This window comes from Cyanistes caeruleus, chromosome 2 (assembly GCF_971803275.1).
Source record: "Cyanistes caeruleus chromosome 2, bCyaCae1.hap1.1, whole genome shotgun sequence".
Taxonomy (NCBI): domain Eukaryota; kingdom Metazoa; phylum Chordata; class Aves; order Passeriformes; family Paridae; genus Cyanistes; species Cyanistes caeruleus.
In genome coordinates this window covers 2,482,992-2,500,447 of record NC_141702.1, presented here as the reverse complement: position 1 = coordinate 2,500,447, position 17,456 = coordinate 2,482,992, and the positions used below count along the sequence as shown (strand labels likewise).

The window sequence follows — 17,456 nt, the reverse complement described above, 5'->3', positions numbered from 1 at the left end:
GTCCATTAGACATTCAGCTCATTTTTCATTTGATCCCAGGCTGGGCTTCAACCATGGTCCCAGAGGCAGAAGGCAGCACTTCTCCACTAAGCCAGGCAGCTTGTGAGAGTAGAGGATGTCTGTGTTGAATATGTGAGCATCAACCGAAATGTGGGAATGTGTTTCCAATGGACATTCTCAGCACAGCACCCGGAAGTAAACGGAGTCACTGTATGACCAGTGAGGCACGGCTTATTGCAGCTGGAAATCATTTATTCCCATGCTGGAGTGGGGTTTCTAAGTGTTCTTTTTACTCTCTGTTGATACTCCCGGTCTGGTGTCCATCCACCCTGTGCCACTACCTCAGCTTGCATCCTTCCAGTCTCAGGGCAGGGTAAGCGTACGGACTATCGGTTTCAACACCATCTCTAAGGTTATCCAAGATTTTAAGTGTAGCCTAAGACTTGTAATTGAGGGCTGTCTAAAATACCTGGAAGCACTTTGAATGCTAAGACAGAGCAGCAAGATATATTTCTTTTTCTTTTTTTTTTTCTTTTTTTTGATTATTTTGTTTTTTTGTTTTTTTGTTTTTTGATTTTACCTTTCTAGCCACTGGGGGCCGGGAGAGGGAGGTTGGTTGGTTGATTGATTATTTACTGGGAATTAATACTGAGAGAGTATATGCAAAGGCTGAGGGCACCATGCCATCTTCACAGAACAAGACCCTAACAGCTAACTGACGTACAAGAAACTGCAAAGTTATACTGTAAGAACACATATTAAGGACCGAGGAAAGTCTGCTAAGGTGCTACGTCTAAAACTAAGTTACTTCTTGCTTTGACCCTCCCCTTTCTTGGCATCAGTCGTCGTCCAGAGCCTCTGTCTTGATCTCGTTGGCTCCTTGCCGGGCCAGCGCCAGGATGGTGTGGTTGACTGCTGCCATCTCCACGGCTAAGGAAATGGGGTCTTGGTGGTCACTATGGCTAGTGCTGTCATCCTGGGAATCATGTGGGAAGGAGCAGAGAGAAGCAGGGTTATTCCACAAGTCCAAAACCACAGCGGAGAAAACAAATGCGCTGAGTGATCGTGGGGGGACAGAGCGGGTTCACAACGTGGGTTTAGGAGTGAGGGTTTCCCTCACTGTGCAGAGGTAAGCAAGGCAGGGAGTGGGGGACCCAGCTGGAGGAAAATATTCAATAACAGACATTATTATAAATATTAAATTATAAAGACAGAAGTGATACACCAGGTTTAGTCAGGAAAGCAAATTAAGACAGGAATCACTGGGCACGGCACAGGTCCATGCTTATTGTTGGAATATTCTGGGCACCCTATTTAGGTCATTCCTGGCCATGTAACGTCCCTTCCAACACAAACTGTTCTGTGGTTCTCTGATTCTATTCTATGCCACAACAGAAGTCGTAAAGGCAGAGAAAAAGGGAAGAGGTTTCCTCATGAAAAGAAACTAAACAGAGTAAAGGCCTCCAGTTTGGGGAAGAAATGGCTGATGGTTGATATGAGAAATGTTTATTACAAATAATTGGAAAATAGGAGGACAATTGTCCATGTTTTTTTATGATTTAGTAATCAGGGACACTCACTGGAATGATAATGTGATCCAAGGCAGCAGTGGGAAGCACTGCTCACTTAGCACAGTTCAGTTCAGGATTCACTGATTTTTACATCAGACAAAAGTAAAAATGGCTTTAAAAGGCAGGGGTTTGACAAATCCAGGGAAAATTAGTCTGCTAGAAATCATGGAAACTCAGGAAGACTTAAAACTACTGACTTCCAGAAGCTGGAAGCTATTAGAATGAAATAATTCTATATATATTAGAGAAGTACTTTAACTGGAATTGTTGACCAGAACCATGACACAAGCCCAACCCTTGGTCCAAGTCAGCATCCTGTGAAAACATTAAATTCACACAGATATAGGGGAAAAGATGCTGGAAAAATCTTTGAATGCTAAGAAAACCAGTGACTGAAGGGTACTGGAACCACCATAAATCAAGTAAGGAATTTTGGGAAAAATCTTGGTGCTTTCCCCTCTTTAAAACAGGGCACTCATAGTTATCCCCCTGTGATCCTGGATTTTTAAATCATTATCATTTAGAGAAAGCAAATGATAAACATTTATCAGTCTCCCAACAGCCTTCAAGTGATGAACTTGTGTGATTTAAAATTAAAAATGTGCATAAAGCATTTTTAAATGAAGATGATGGGTGGCAAATGCTGAGGAGGACAAAAAACAAAAAACAAAACAAAAAAAACCCCAAAAAAACAGGTTTTGGTAAAATCCTGAGGTTATTTAGAAGGATTCATTCATTTATAACAAGGGTCTGGTAAATTTTAGGACCTCTCAGAAATCTTTATCATGGCACAAATAAGTGCCCTAAAATCTGGGGGTTTAGGTACTTCATTAGTATTTAGATGAACTTTGTGTTTTAAAATTTATTAGAGTTTAAGTGTTGCTGTAGAAAACACAGTTTCTGGGTTTAACAGCTAAGGGATGTTAAATGGTCATTGGGAGAATCTGCCATTTAATCTGCTTTGCTGCTAACGACTAATTACACCTCGTAGAGGAGCCCAGATTACTGAGAAATGTCATTTCTAAGGCCTCTAAACAAAGATCTTTAAATTTTAATAACCGATTTATTTCTCTTTTTGAAGTATGCTGGTTAATGCACAGAAGAAAAACGTGGTTTGGGAGTCTACATCACACTCCACCTCAGTATTCCGGTCCTGTATCTGTCTGACAGGGAATTTTCTGGGCTTGGCAGTGGTTCCTAAATATTTTACAGCAGTCACAGAGCAGTTTCTCATCACTGAGAGCCAGAAAAGTTGGTCCCACCAAATCTGCTGGTGCTGCCCTATAAAAAGGGTCTCAATCCCCATCAGGAGCAGAGCAGCTGGGGATGCCTCTGCCAGGGACCTGCTGAACTGGGCCAGAGCCAAGTGTGCCAGGGACTCATTCCAGGCCACTCAGCTGCTGTTCCACTCCAGCAGCAGCCTTTGGAGAGGGAGAACTCCCAGCTTCTCCCAGAACAGGCAGTGGAAAGTGATCCAGCACAGAAAGATCTCCTCTCAAAAGCAGCTGAGTGAACTGGTGGAGTCACTGGTGCCAAGCACACACGGCCCTGGGGGTTTGGCCAACACTGGGATTGGGAATTGGGAAGGGATGCAATACCTGTCAGGAAGGTGTGTGAAGGAAGGGTCACCAACTTTAGGGTAGGTGAGGGCTCAGAGTGCGGGAAGGGGTATTCTTTAGCTAGAGAATTTAAAAAAGAAGTTGCTGTCAAGAGTTAAAAACAACCAAGAAAAAGAGAGAACAGGCAAGAATAAAAATGCAAACAAACAAACAAAAACAAATGAACAAAGAAAAAAAGACAGATAATATGTAAACAATCCAAGTAGTGGCACACTATTGCAGAATAATATGGAATAGGCCAATTAAAGGTCAGAGTTTAGTCAATCAAATCCTTTCCCCCCACCCTTCATCCTTTGTCTGTCAGTGTCTAAGGGATGATCCCAAGAAGCTCCTGAAAGGTTCTCCCACAGAACAGAGGGAGCTCAGGACCTTCCAGGAGGGCACTCAGAATCCTGCTGGGAAAGGCTGGCACAAGGAATTCTGAAGGCTCCTGGGCAGGGACCCTCCCTCCTGCTCATGTCTGCAGGTGTGGCCTTGGCCTTTTCTTGCTGAAAGAAATCAGAGGTGCAAGAGCTGCCCAGTTCTTCGGGGACAATTTCTGGGGACACACAGGACTGTGAAAGACCTGTCCATCCCTTCCTGAGGCAGGGGAACTCAGAGTGTGGGGAAGGAGAGAGTGAGTATGGCAGGGCTCTGGCTGAGGTGAGGCTCTCCTGCCGTGTCTCAGACATTGTGTGTGGTGTGAGGGGTGTAACTTGCTTGTTTGGAGCAGATCCTCCTGTCTTCTTCTACCTTCTCTGCTTCTCTGCCTCCCTCGGAACATCGTCCCTCCTCCTCCCCGTTGCGGACTTGCCAAGTGTCCTGTTGTGAGGCAACAAATCCATGTGGGTGAATACTGGAGTCTCACCCTTTCCCCATCACAATGACACAAAAGCCAAACAAAACAGGATTTTCCAGAGGTAAAAGGGCCTTTTAAGGTGTTTGAGCTCTCCCTGTTTGGGCCACGAGGCTCCGGTGCTCACCTGCTCCGAGTAATCGTTGCCGTCCACGTCGTCGCTGTTGGAATGACCTCCTGGACTCTGTACATCTATTCCATGGCTCTCCAGGATTGCTGCTTCTTCGAAAAAAGCAAATGGATCCCTCATTTATCTGATGCATTGGAGTAGTTAAAGCAACTGGGCTTTTTTTTTTTTTTTTCCTTTATCAGGAAGTTAGAATAACTGGAGGAACAGGGTTAGTTCTTAGCCCCTTCCTCTTCACTCTCCAACATTTGGGAAGGCAACACAGGTGTAAACACTGGTTTGCCTGAAATCCTTCCCTGCCAACTTGTCTGTGAGTAAAAATCCCTGTTATCCAGGCAGTCCTAAACAGAAATCAGTGTAATTTCTAAGGTACTGGAGTGCCAAAGGCATTCCCTATAAATCTTCCCCCATAGTTTGGACTGGCCAGGACTCGAGGGGGTGGGCAGTGCTTGAAAATAGATGGGAGAAATTTCTGAAAGCACTTCAGGGATTTGAAGACACAAAAATCCAGCTTCCAGTAGAATCCATACATCTAAAGCTCCCTTTGGTTCTTTTTAATTTATTTCCAAACCTCCTCCCCAAACACTAAACTCCACCCGCCTTGGACTGAGTTTGCTTTATTCCCCCATCCCTTTGAGAAGCCATTTTTACTTGTAGAAAAATAAATTTAGTTAAACTTCAGCAATGTGTTAAATGATATAATAAGAAGGGTTTTTTCTTATTTAGAAATAAGGTAAAATAGTGGAACATTTGAAATAATTAAAAATACTGGAAATAAGCAGATATGGATGTCTGTTCACCCATGTGTTGCAAAAGTAATTCTTCATATCTAAGTAAGAGCATCACATTTTTTATGAATGGCAGGAGTTTGTTGAATCCAGGCCACTGAGGTGATTTATTCTCCCTAGAATATCTTACCCACACCAGAGAGTCTCCTTTCTACAAGTTCAGAGTCACTTTTGATTTCCTTATTATCAGCTAAGAACCCACAGGGTTAACTCTGAAGTGACTTTTGTTTTTTCCTGATCATCAACAAAAAATATGGCTTTTTTCCACCTACTTGGCCTTGGGCAAAACCTTGGAAAGATGTCAGGGGCAGAGGTATAACCAGGATAAACACATTAAGTTTGTGATCCTGCCAACATCTCTATCTCCTTTATTTACAATTTTGTTTCATTTCAGATTTGAGTTTGGATACTCAAAGGAGGGAAAATGCAACTCTGCTTCCACCTATGAAATTCTCATTTTGCTTTTTAAAGCTGATCTTCCAGTAAAACTTTGTAACTGCACCACTTTTCCAGCACTGATGACAGAATTCTACAAATTATACGTATTTCACAAAAAATCTGGAACAGCGAGGGGCTCATTTTCATAATTCCTCCACATTTCTCCTGAGGCTGTCAGCACCTCTGGTGTTTTCACTAATTTATTCTTACGTAATTGCCACCTCTCCTGAGCAAACCCCAAGCCTTGCAGGCAGGCTCTGTGATACATTACCGATATTGGCTCTTCTCTTGATCTCCTTCCTCCTGTTGGCAAACCAGTTGTACACTTTGAGGGAGGTAACTCGCTCCAAATCCGACAACTTTTTACCTAGGAAAGCAACAGAAGGGAAAAGTAGTATTTCAGTGGTGTTACTGGGTTCCAGAGAAGCTGTGGCTGCCACATCCCTGAGAAGTGTCCAAGAACAGGTTGGACAATGCTTGGAGCAACCTGGGACAGTGGAAGGTGTCCCTTTCCCTGACCCTGTCCTGGGATTGTAACTTCAGATGAGATTTGAGGTCCCTGCTCACCCAAACAGTTCTGGAATTCTATGGGATAAACTCCTGAAACACAGAGAGCACTGACAAGTTACTGTAACTGAGAAAAAAGTCAACTTTATGTGGATCAAATTCCTGTGTCCAGGTGCTGAGCACTAACTGCCACACATCTTCTTCTCTTCTGCTTTTTAAAAATCTGAAATACAGGGATTTCTTTACAGCTTCAACCAACTCAATCCAGAGCTGTGGGAGAATGAAGGGCTGCTTTTCCAGTTCAAGTACAGATCTGAGATTCCAAAAACTGCAATTCCTGCCACAACCCCCACCCCTGGGGCTCCTCCTCTTACTCTGTGTCACCAGGGTACAGTTCATGGTTTTATACAGCAGCAAAATGAATGAAGAGGTTTTGTGTCACCCTTGCAATCTGCTTTCCTTTCTCTCAGCCCCATCACACTCTCCCAGCTGTGCCAGGACACTCAGGATCTTTTGGGAGAACGGGGTGGATGCTGGAAACCAGATCACTGGATTTTTACACTTAAACCAACAAAAAAAAATCCCCAAAAACCAGAAGGCAGCTATAGAAAACTATGCCTTTATCTGGTCATCAGTATAAGTAAGGGAAGACTGGAGGGATTCGGTATTCCAAGGACATTCTGGAAACCTCTTCTGCTGCTCTTGACCCTAGACAAAATATTCTCCATATCTGCATCCTCAGACCACTGCAGGCCCCACAGGGTTGAGCCCCCCTGCTTCTGACTCCTTCTCAAAGTTTATTTATTCAGCATACAAAAAAACCAAAAAACAACATGTAATTGCAGCAATCTGCACACTTAAATAAGTTAGGAGAGATGAGACAAGTGAAAGAAAGAAAACTCTGGAAATTGATAGCCTGGCTGCTGCTGAATGCATCAGCACCACTGGCAGTATTTTACTGCTCCCTGACATGGCCCTGCAGCACTTTGTTCCAAGTTGCTCCACAAACCAGCAGCAGAGCCAGGAATCAAATCCTCAGCTCTCTGGTCCTCTTCCTGATGGATTTTTCAGGGAAAATTTCAGCAGGTATTAGGGAAAAAGTACTTTGGTGTGAGAGTGCTCAACGTTGTGGAACAGGGGCCTGGAGGTGCGAAAACCTCTGATTTTGGAGATACTGAAAACTGAACAATCTCACCTAAACTGATCCTGCCTCACCAGATGAACCCCAGAGGTCACTTCCATTCTAAACTGGTCTGACCCTGTGCTATCCTGTGCAGTCCCAGCTCTCCACAACCCCCTGAAAGGATAACAAGGTGGGGATTCATCTTCTCTCCCAAGGAACAGGGACAGGACAAGAGGAAACGGCCTCAAGCTGCACCAGAGGAGGTTCAGGTTGGATATTGGGAGTAATTCCTGCCTGGAAAGGGCTGTCCAGCCCTGGCACAGCTGCCCAGGGAGTGGTGCAGTCCCCATCCCTGGAGGGATTTAAAAGCCCTGTGGATGGGGCACTTGGGGACAATTGGGTGGACTCAATGATCCCAGAGGCTTTTCCATCCAAAATAATTTTGTGATTCCATGTGCATGAGTCACGCCTTAGCTGCCTTCTCATTAATTTTTTTTTCTGGTTGTATGAAATCTAAATATATCCAAAACACAAGTTCTGAAATCAAAGTAAATGTTTGGTTAGCAAAACTAAGCAAAGGCAGGTGCATCCACTAACACTACACTGAATATTCATGCTCCTCTCCCAAGTTTAACTTCTCCAGAAACAGGGAAAATCCAACTTGTTGACCTAAAGATAAGATTCAACATGAACACTCAGGTTCTAATATCAGATCTCTGTCTGGAAGCTGTAAAACACCCAAAAACAGGAGAGCTGAGCTCTTTCCTCCTCCAAAAACCTCATTTATCAGTCAAAGGCTGATGACCTTGGAGGTCTTTTCCAGCCCAAATGATTCTGCAAGCATCAGTCTGAGAACTCAAGGTGCTGAAACCTCTTTGTTTTTGGGAAGGGCCCCCCAGCAGCTCCTCACCTGGTTTTTGTATAACTGCGTTACAGGCGTTGGCAATTTCTTCTCTCTTTGCCTCGTCGGGATATTGATTCTCATTGAAGTAACTGCAACAAGGGAAAAAAAAACCAGGTTTTTTCCTTAAGAAATCAGAGCATGAAGGTTCCAAAGCAGCTCCACTAAAAGGTGTCAGCTGCTGATTGATGCATCACTCCTCCAGAGGTACCAGACACAGTGACTTTTAAGGATAAAGTAACATCAGCCTGCACTTATGTCCACATGGAATAAAGGAAAACTTCCCAAATCCCTAAGATAAATTAACATTATCTCAGCATTTGGAATATTCTACTAGGACACCCAAAAATGCAGGCAACTCCACTGATATCAGAGTAAGATTGTCAAGTGAAGCATCATCTCCAAGACACCACAAGCCTTTGACTTTATTATCATTTATTTATTATTTATCCCCTGACACACCTCCAGCTTAGGTAGAAGGAACTGTTTAACAATTATTTTGATCCCTGTTCATATGTATTTGTTAACATACACACATCCACATACTTTTAACATCTATATTATGCAAAACCCCACAAATAGTGCAGAGACAGGTATGGTGTGGAGATGCTGTGAAATTACACCCAACAATTTCTACAGTCAGATTATTTTTTTAAAACCACAATTTAAAATTTTTCAATGTTCCTCAGAACGACACACTGAGTACAGCACATTTCTAACAGCATTTTATCCAGAATATTTGTGGGGGTTTTTTGTACTTTATATGCAGTAAACATCCTATAAAAGTTAAAACTGTTTCTTCTTTTACCTCACTGAACTGCTCTGCAAATTTTAATGAACTGATTTACATTCTGCAGAGCTTATCAGATCTGCATTTAAACCAACAAAATGTCCTGTTTACTTCAATGGACTCTGCTAATCACACCACAAGCAGGGACTACCACTGTTTTTTCTGTAGATTATCCATAATATATAATCCTAGGATTTCCTTTATCAACTTTGATCAAGCAGCAGGTCCGGCTGTTGGACAGCTGCTCTGGATTTGAAAATAAGATATTTACTTCCTTAACTGTAGATCAATTGGTAGTAGGAGATTCAGGCATATTGAGGCAATTATTATTTTCCATTATTCACTGAGTGGATTTCCCCCAGCTACTTTCTATGGAAATCCAGATTCTGTTCCATACAGGAATTGTTTCTGTCCAAACTCTGAATGCTCAGGCTGAATTTTAGGTGCCATTACCTCATCCCTCTGTTCACAGAGTCATTTACAGCCACAGCCATGCCCAAAATGGGGTCCCTATTTCAAAGTTGCTGCTCAGTGAGCAAGAGAAATCACACATCAGCTCAGAGAGTTGCACCATTCATGGACTTCCAGGTGATCTGCTGGAGGAGAGCAAATGGAACCACAGGAATGCCTCAATCTTCTCTAAATAAAGGGCAGCTCTGCCTCAAACTTAGGTTCAAGTGTTGGAAAAGTTGGGAGTTTGTCAGCCAACATTTCCAGTATTAGAATGAACTTAACTGCTGGAATTAAGGTGACTGAGGAATCAAAGGAGGAGCTCCCTGACACAGGATTGGTGTCTTTGTTCAGCTTTATGAGAATTTAGAATGAACATCACGCCCTCTGGATGTGGCAATTTTTAAAGTGTATTCTCCCCTCTCCCATGTCCATCCCCTTTCTGTCATTCCAGCCTTTGAAGTGATGTGTGTGTCTATCTCAACTTGCAAATTTCTGCTCAAAGGGGTCGCTTTCTGTACAAAGATGCATTTCTGGGGAATGGAGAACTCGGAAAACAGAGCAGAAAACGCTTTTTCCAGTAGTTAGTGATGGAAGCAGAAGCTGAGGATCCCAGTTCAACAGCCCCATGACAATATTTCAGCTCTCCCACCTGCAGAGCACTGCCCTCTGCCCAGAGCCAAGAATCATTTCCTCTTTTAAGCACCCTGAGATAAAGGAGCATCGAGAGATCACAGCTGAAAACTGCTGCTCTGTTATTTACATGAACATACTGCCTGCCCTGGAGTCCCAACCAGCAATCCAGGTCAGCACCACGTGTACAAAAATCAACATTTATGGAAGAAATACTACAAATACCTAAAATTATCAATCAGGGTGTCCTTGAACTGCCCATTCTTGTTGATGCAAGAAACTGAGACACTAATTAAAGCAGCAAAGACAACACCAGAGCCACCAGTGACCCTTTTCTTGTCACCTAACTTGACACTGTCCCTCTACCAAGCCTCAGCCAGGCTTCTGCTGCCTCCAACAAATAACAAAAGTATTTTCTAACAATAAAACTTCAACCCATGCTTACAGTTCTCTGTGATAACATGAAATCTCCCTGTGATGGAGCAAACTTCCAGAAATGGACAATGGATGAGACACCTCTTCCAGCAAATGAAGGAGTTCTGTGTATTCCAATCATTTCTGTGATTCAGAAACTGCTGAAACAGTAATTCTTATCTCTAAACATTTTACAACTAAGCTATAAACAATTCATCTGCCTGACATTTTTCATCATTCTGAAACGTTTCCTTAAATTCAAACAGGAATTTCTGATCTTTTCATGTAAAATGTCTAAAAATGTCTACAAGAAAAGTGATTCTCACTAGAAAATGTGAGATTCTTCTCATACCAAATCTCCAATTTATGAAAAAGCATCAAAAATCTCAGTGAGTTGTCACAGAGCTGTCCTGGTAATTTTTGTGGGGATCACAAAGCTAAGTGGGTACCAGCTGGAAGGAGAAGTACTGGAGCAGTTAAAACTCTGTTTCTACAGTTGACAATAATTTTAGAACCTGCCTGTTTCTCTCCCTGCTGGATTATTCCTTATCCTCATTAAAGATGTGACTTCCCCCACACATTCCACCTCCCTATAAACTTGGCCAGCCCTCAACTTGAGCGCCCCAAAACTGAATCTTCTCCTCAGAACTGAATCCTGGGATGGTGTGGGGTGGAAGGAACCTTAAAGATAATTCAGTTCCAACATCCATCCATGGGCAGGGACACCTTCCACTATCCCAGGCTGCTCCAACCCAATCTTGGACACTTCCAAGGATCCAGGGGCGGCCAAGCTTTTCTGGGCAACCTGTGCCACCCTCCCAGGGAAGAATTTGTTCCCCAAATCCAACCTAAATCCACCCCACTTCAGCTTAAGGCCATTCTTCCATTCTTGAGGCCATACTGTTCCTCTCCAGGACCACATGGTGCTTTCAGTGTCTGAAGGAGTGCAAGCTGCTTTATCAGAGCTCATACCCTGAAAGGAAAAGGTCTCACAGCACCAGCTAACCCAAAATATCCAACCCTAATTGCTGATTTTCCTCCTCACCCTCCAAATTCCCTGTGCATAAACTCTACCAACACATCACACTTCATCCCCATCCCATCAAGGTCTTGTGGATGACACACCATGCCACAAAACACATTTAAAACTTCCCACCATGTGGCACTTGGGGACATGGCTTAGTGATGAACACAACGCTGGTTGATGGTTGGACCTGATGATCTTAAAGCTCTTTTGCACCCCTAATGACTCTGTGGTTATATGATTCCTGAAAAGTAGATGAGAATAATTAAGTTTTCAAGACAGGGAAGCCATGGAAAAAAATTCAAGACTTCATCACTGACTATTTTGTTTTCTCATACAGAAGTTGTGAAAACGCTCTGACTTTTTTGGACTACAGTTCTTTTTGCAGTAAATTAATTATTCTGCCTCCAGTTCTGTTTCTTATCAGCCAGGTACACAGGGAAAGAATGCAGGATGTCTAAAATTCCCTTCACACCCACAAACCTGTTCACAGTCTGAAAAGTCTCTGAAAGCTACAGATGAAAAATATGAAGCAATATGAACTTAAAAGGAAAGAAAAAAAGAGAAGGAGCAGGCACAAGTAACTCCTGCAAAGGCACACTGCTTTCTAGACAAAGGGCAGCTGTCAGCTGAATACCTTCCATGAAGAAACCAAATGATCTCTTTTGTAGAAAATGACAGTGGAGGATTAAAATGAAAAGTGGCCAAATAATTTACATGAGATGAGAATCCATATGATGGTAAAGAATGTAGATATCCTTGAAGCCGTTTCATTTCAATAACACTGAAGCCTAGAAAAATTGCAGATTCAGAGAAACCCTCTTTCTTTCAGGGATAATGTGCTTAGGACAATGATGGAGAGGGAATCCATCTCAGCCCAGGGCTCTGTAATGGAAGGAGAAGCCTCCCCCCGGCTCTTTACCAAGGTGCCCCTCTCTGAATTCCTGCAATAGCTGCCAATCTTTTTTTTTTCCTTTTTTTTTTTTTCCCTTCTGTTCTCGTGGCTGAGATATCAGATGCATTAAGCAATGCCTCAGTAGTGTTCCTGATAATCCACACTGGAAGTTTTGTTGCTTCCTATCAGCTTTGCAGCTGCCAGGGAAGTGTCTGAAATGACAACTGCAGAGTGGCAGAAGGCCGGATGGGGTCGGTGCTTTTCCAGATAAGGCAAGAGATAAAACCCCCAAAACTGATCAAAAGACCCCAGGTTGAGGAAATACTTAGTTTACAGCAGAACCTAGGGGTTAAAACTTTCAAGTGTGGCAGGGGTTCAAAGTGGAGAGGCTCAAATGTGGTGCAGGGTAACAATTCACGGTGCTGCTGCAGCTGAATCACTCTCAGGTGAGGTCACTCAGGCACAGGGACACAGATCACCCTCACTGGAGGAAGGATAACTGACCTTGCAATTAATGGGGAGCAAGAATACACAGATGGATATTTACTGAAGAACAGCAGACGTGCTGCAAGCTCACTCCCTCACTTCACTTTGTGTTTGCATCCCTGGGTTCCCACTTCCATCCCTGCAGGAGCTTCACCTGCAAGTGAAATATCCTGGCACTCCTCTTGGGGCTCCAACTCCTCTGCTGGAGACCAAAGAGCCACTGAATGCTTTGGCCAGGAAGGACCTTGAGGACCCTCTATAGTTCCCACCCCCTGCCAAAGGCAGGGACACCTTCCACTGTCCCAGCTTGCTCCAAAGCCCTTTCCAACCTGGCCTTGAACACTTCCAGGAATGGGAGATTCATCTTCCCCGAAACTCAGGCTGCAGTCCAGCTTACCACAATTTAATCACAGAGCAAAGGGAATGGTCCCATCCTCTCCTTCATTCCCTTTCTGCAGGAATGTTTTGTGCCCGGCTGCCTCCCCGGTCCAGCTCCCCACGCGTGCCAAGAGCAGCGGCTGTGCAGCCAAGGGAGGCGGGAGGACACGGCTGAAAAGGCAGCTGGGCCCAGCTCCTTCCACAGCAGCTCCCAAAGATCCTCTCCAAGGGATGCTGAAAGCAAAGCCAGAGCCACGGGCTCGGCCACCAGCCCAGGGAGGGACGGCAAAGCAGAACTGCCCAGCTCCCACCCCTGTGGATGAAAAGAAGCTTGTGCTGTCCCCAGGAACGGAGCTCCCTGCCAAACCCTCTGGTGTCTCAAAATACATGAGGTGAAAGCTGCTCCTTTGGCTCTGATAAGACGCCTGTAATTTCAGCTCCCTATCTGGTTTCCCCTCCCAAGAGTTCCTCTGCTTCCCACTGACAAGTAGTTACCTATTTATCTCTCATTAGTACATTTATCACCCCAGTATCACCCAGCAAGCAGAGGTCACTGTTCCAGTCTTTGTGGCTTTTAGCAGAACTATTATTCAGGCTGTCAAATCAATGGAAATATTTCTGAAGTTAGTCTGTCATCTGTGCCTGAGATCTTATCTCGCCGTGGCATGAGACAGACTGTCAGAGAAGTGACATTCAGAGCACAATCTCATCAGAAAGTGTAATGACTGGTTTATTTCCCAGTAAATACTGGCCAAGAGTATCACTAATGCCACTCTCAGTGAGGCCAGCAGATGACACCACCACTTTTATCTGCTGATATTTCTATCGATTCCCCAGTAACGACATGGGTGTCAACTAAACCCACAATATAAAGTCATTTTTATTTTTGACAGCAAAATTAAAGCTCAAAGGCATCCCCTCAACAGATCAACTCTGATGGATCTGAGAACTTCCCCCAGGACTGCAAAACATAACCAGGCAAGGATGGGAAGTGCAACTCTCTGGATGAACCTGAGTTGAGGCATCAGCTCAACCAGACCTAAGAAGCAAAACAAATCTAAGAAAAAAAATCCCTAACCCAGAAAAACCACTGACAAACACGACAGCTGCAGGTCTCTGCTGTGTTTTACACAGCACCATCATTCAGCCAACGGACTCCACAGGTCCATGGATTTACAGGAATAGGAGAAACCACTGCAGGACTGTAGCTTGACCTCTTCTACAGCACTGACCAGAGGGCTTTCAGCAATTCTGGAGTTAAGCCCAGATCTTCTGTTCAATCTGCAGAGATATCCAGTCCCAACATAAAAAATTGGGGGTTTACCCAGTGCAGAATCTACTGTAACTTTAAATCAACTTCGGAAACAAACCGCAAAAATCTTCATTTTTTAAAAAATCTTTCTCATTCCCAACTTGAGCTTTCAGGCCCAGGGTATTGCCACACTCTGTCCAGGGACAGCACAGTTCTTAAGCCTTTCACTCTAAGAAATGTTTCATTCTTGGATTTCTTTTCATTGCAAGTGCAAATCTGGAGGAGAGATCTCACCAGCACTAGATCACTTAGAGCATCAGACGGAGAGAAACTGAAATTATTTTACACCTCAGGATGTGTCTGCGTACGTAAATTCCAGAGCCATGTCAGTACGCATTAAAAACCCTCACACAACAGAGCTGACTCTCAGTTCTGGTTTTACAAGTTGCTGTCTAACCTCTGAGAGAGTCATCTCACTGATGATTCTTAGCAGGAATCTCCTCTGCCACGTAGATTAAAATGCCAAAAATACACCTTGCACGGAGTGGGGAAAGCTGGATGACCTTCAAAGCTAACAGAATGAGGTTTTCATTCTTTCAACATCACTTTCTCAAAATTTTGACAGCGGTCTCCAGGACCACAATCCTATCAAGCTATTAATATTATCCTAAAATTTGTTTAGAAACAGAATTAATTGATAATAGCTCTGAAAGCCTCGTACTTGCAAAAGATAATCTCTGCCTCCTAATCTCTAGCACCCTACTGTCGAGATAATTAACAATTAAAAAAAAAGAATAGTTAAGACATCCGAGGTGGTGATTTACTCTTCCTCGTAATTGGATTTGGTGATAAGAGCGTTTCTGAAATTACACAACAGGCCTCTTCTGAATGGCAAGGTTTGGAGTTTGCAGCAATTTGAAACACACAGGTACTTTCTGCTTAAGGCACCTTGAAGACACTGACAGCTGAAATTTTGAATATACTTCAATTTATCCTTAAATTTACTGGCACCACCAGACTCTCAAAGTCAACAGAGTTCACTAAATTGTTCACAAAATAAAAGTGGACATATTTTGAAGCCAGCAAGTAACCAGCACATCAAGACAAGATAAAGTGAGGATTGTCCTGTGATATTGCAATGAGTGGTTGGTGTGAAAAAACAGTGTCTTCAAAGCTCTTCTCAAGAATGAATTCCAAAGCATGAATAATAGGATCTCTTGTTCCCTTTTATTTACTTGAAATATTTAAATTGAGGCCTCCATGCTGCAGGGATATTTATGTGCATCAAATCCGCTGGACTTTGCAAAGTGATAAACAAAACCTTCCTGCAAACAACTGCAAAACAAACATCTCATCTTCATTTTTAACGTGGTACAGGGCAAGAGTTATTTCAGTTGTATTTTGGATTATCTGGTCCTCACAAGCAAAGCCAAGGCAGGGTCAGCCCATGGGTGAAACATCTCCAAGGAGGGATGAGGCCCTGCAGGAATCAGCCCTGGCCCACCCACTGGGAAGGGCTGTTCTGCTGCTGGTGACCCACAATTCCAACCAGACAAACTCTGATCAGCACTGAGGCTTTTACACACACCACTCACAAGACAACACAGGATTCCAAGGCTTTATATGGCAACACAAATAGCAAAACTCAAGTTTTTACATTTCTCAACGCAGAACATCTTTATTTGCTCTCTGGAACAAAATATTCCACTCAGCAGAGCCAGAGCTCGGTTTTCAGCTCATCTGGTTGGGTATTCCTAGAACAGCCTCCAAAATGGGAAGCTCAGCCCTGGATGTCTGTAAATAATGTCAGTGTGAGCACCAAGGTTCCTCAGCTTCTCCTCACTTTAGCCTCAGTAACGTTTTACATCTGGACAGGAATCATGCAGCATCCCTTTGTCCCAAGCCTCCAGGAAAGTTAAAATACCAGCCATGAAATTTGGGATTAATCTTAGTATAAACTGACAGCTCCCAACATCACCACCAGCATTGTCCCTCAAAAATCCACAAAGTTTTGTTTTCAGTTTCCAGTCTTGGACCAGACTTGGTTTAGCTCAGCAGAGCCCCCAGCTGCTGCTACATTTTTAGAAAATAAAAATTAATTCAGCTATAAATGAAAGGATCCTACAGGATTCCACAGACAAAACAAATTTCTGCAGCACCTAAAGTTATCCAGCACCTAAAGTCAGGATGAAATCTGACTTTGGGCTCAATACATGTATTTTTCCTAACATGCAGTATCTCCAAGATCTGGGCCAAAATTGTTATCCCATTAAGTGTTGGACAGACAGGTAGCAGAAAATATATTTAATCTTTTAATATCAATCTATTCTGTACCTTGCAACCTAAATACAACACAACAGATGGACAGAAGCAAAGGAAAATGAAAAATAATGAATGAACTCCCAGTAATGGGAGTGGATTAAACTACTACAGTGCCAAGACCAACTTCAGGAGGTTCTTTGCAGACAGCACAGCAAAGAAGGAGATTTAAGGGAAGTTTTAAGCTATCAGGAAACTTTGGGATCTTTAAAGAATATTTCTCAAACTTGGCAGCAGCAACATCTTTTTTTTTTTATTTGCTGAAGATTGTTCAGTGACCATTCACCATTCATAGGGAGGGGAAAATAGCTGAATTTATTATCCAACTTTTTTACATTTTTCTTTTTGCCTACAGGATTATGAGTAGTTATCTTGGAAATAACAAGCTCCAAAGACTCAAAAGATTATTTCATATACCAACACCCATTATATTTCGTATTTCAAGACCACTTTTTATACCCAGATCATCAATCCCTTTAGGAAGTATTCTGAAATTGTCTTTTTTCATCTTGCTCTTTAATATTATTATAAGAATTTACAGGTTAGAAGAACAGCAAAGTTAAAAGATGCAGAGCCAAGAAAGGAGATTAAATCAATGCACAATCCAAGATTTGTGCTCCCTACCCTGAGCCATGGTTTTTGCCATGTGCTTCCTCTTAAATGTCATTGTCATGACGCTCAGATCAGCCGAGTTTCCTGAGGACAATCCTTTTAGGAGACATGATTTAAAAAGTGCTGGTAGTAAAGCTCCAAAAACAACTGAGGAGTTGTTTACTAGAAAAAAAACTAATTATTCTTAGCATTTTTTTGGACTTTAATAAAGCATTTGATAAAGTGACATAATGGGAAATTATCCATGATTTTGGAAAAGACAAAGATTAGTATAATTACAAGATAGGGTAGAAA

At 42.9% G+C, this 17,456-nt stretch overlaps 1 protein-coding gene across 41 annotated transcripts in view; it reads right to left on the bottom strand.

Moving 5' to 3' along the window:
• Positions 1–17,456, bottom strand: part of HMBOX1 (homeobox containing 1) — a 117,228-nt gene that overhangs the window by 14,280 nt on the left and 85,492 nt on the right. For 8 of the 41 annotated variants that reach the window (XM_086875543.1, XM_086875564.1, XM_086875565.1 and 5 more), the window contains 5 exons: positions 7,919–8,001; positions 5,650–5,745; positions 4,153–4,247; positions 3,923–3,991; positions 480–976 (listed from right to left, as the gene is read on the bottom strand). In XM_086875543.1, the coding sequence (XP_086731669.1) occupies positions 839–976; positions 3,923–3,991; positions 4,153–4,247; positions 5,650–5,745; positions 7,919–8,001 (481 nt within the window). In that variant the 3' untranslated portion in view covers positions 480–838. Of the gene's footprint in view, positions 1–479; positions 977–3,169; positions 3,251–3,889; positions 3,992–4,152; positions 4,248–5,649; positions 5,746–7,918; positions 8,002–17,456 lie in introns of those variants that run through there. The other 33 variants (XM_086875551.1, XM_086875570.1, XM_086875569.1 and 30 more) reach the window with 10 other exon arrangements.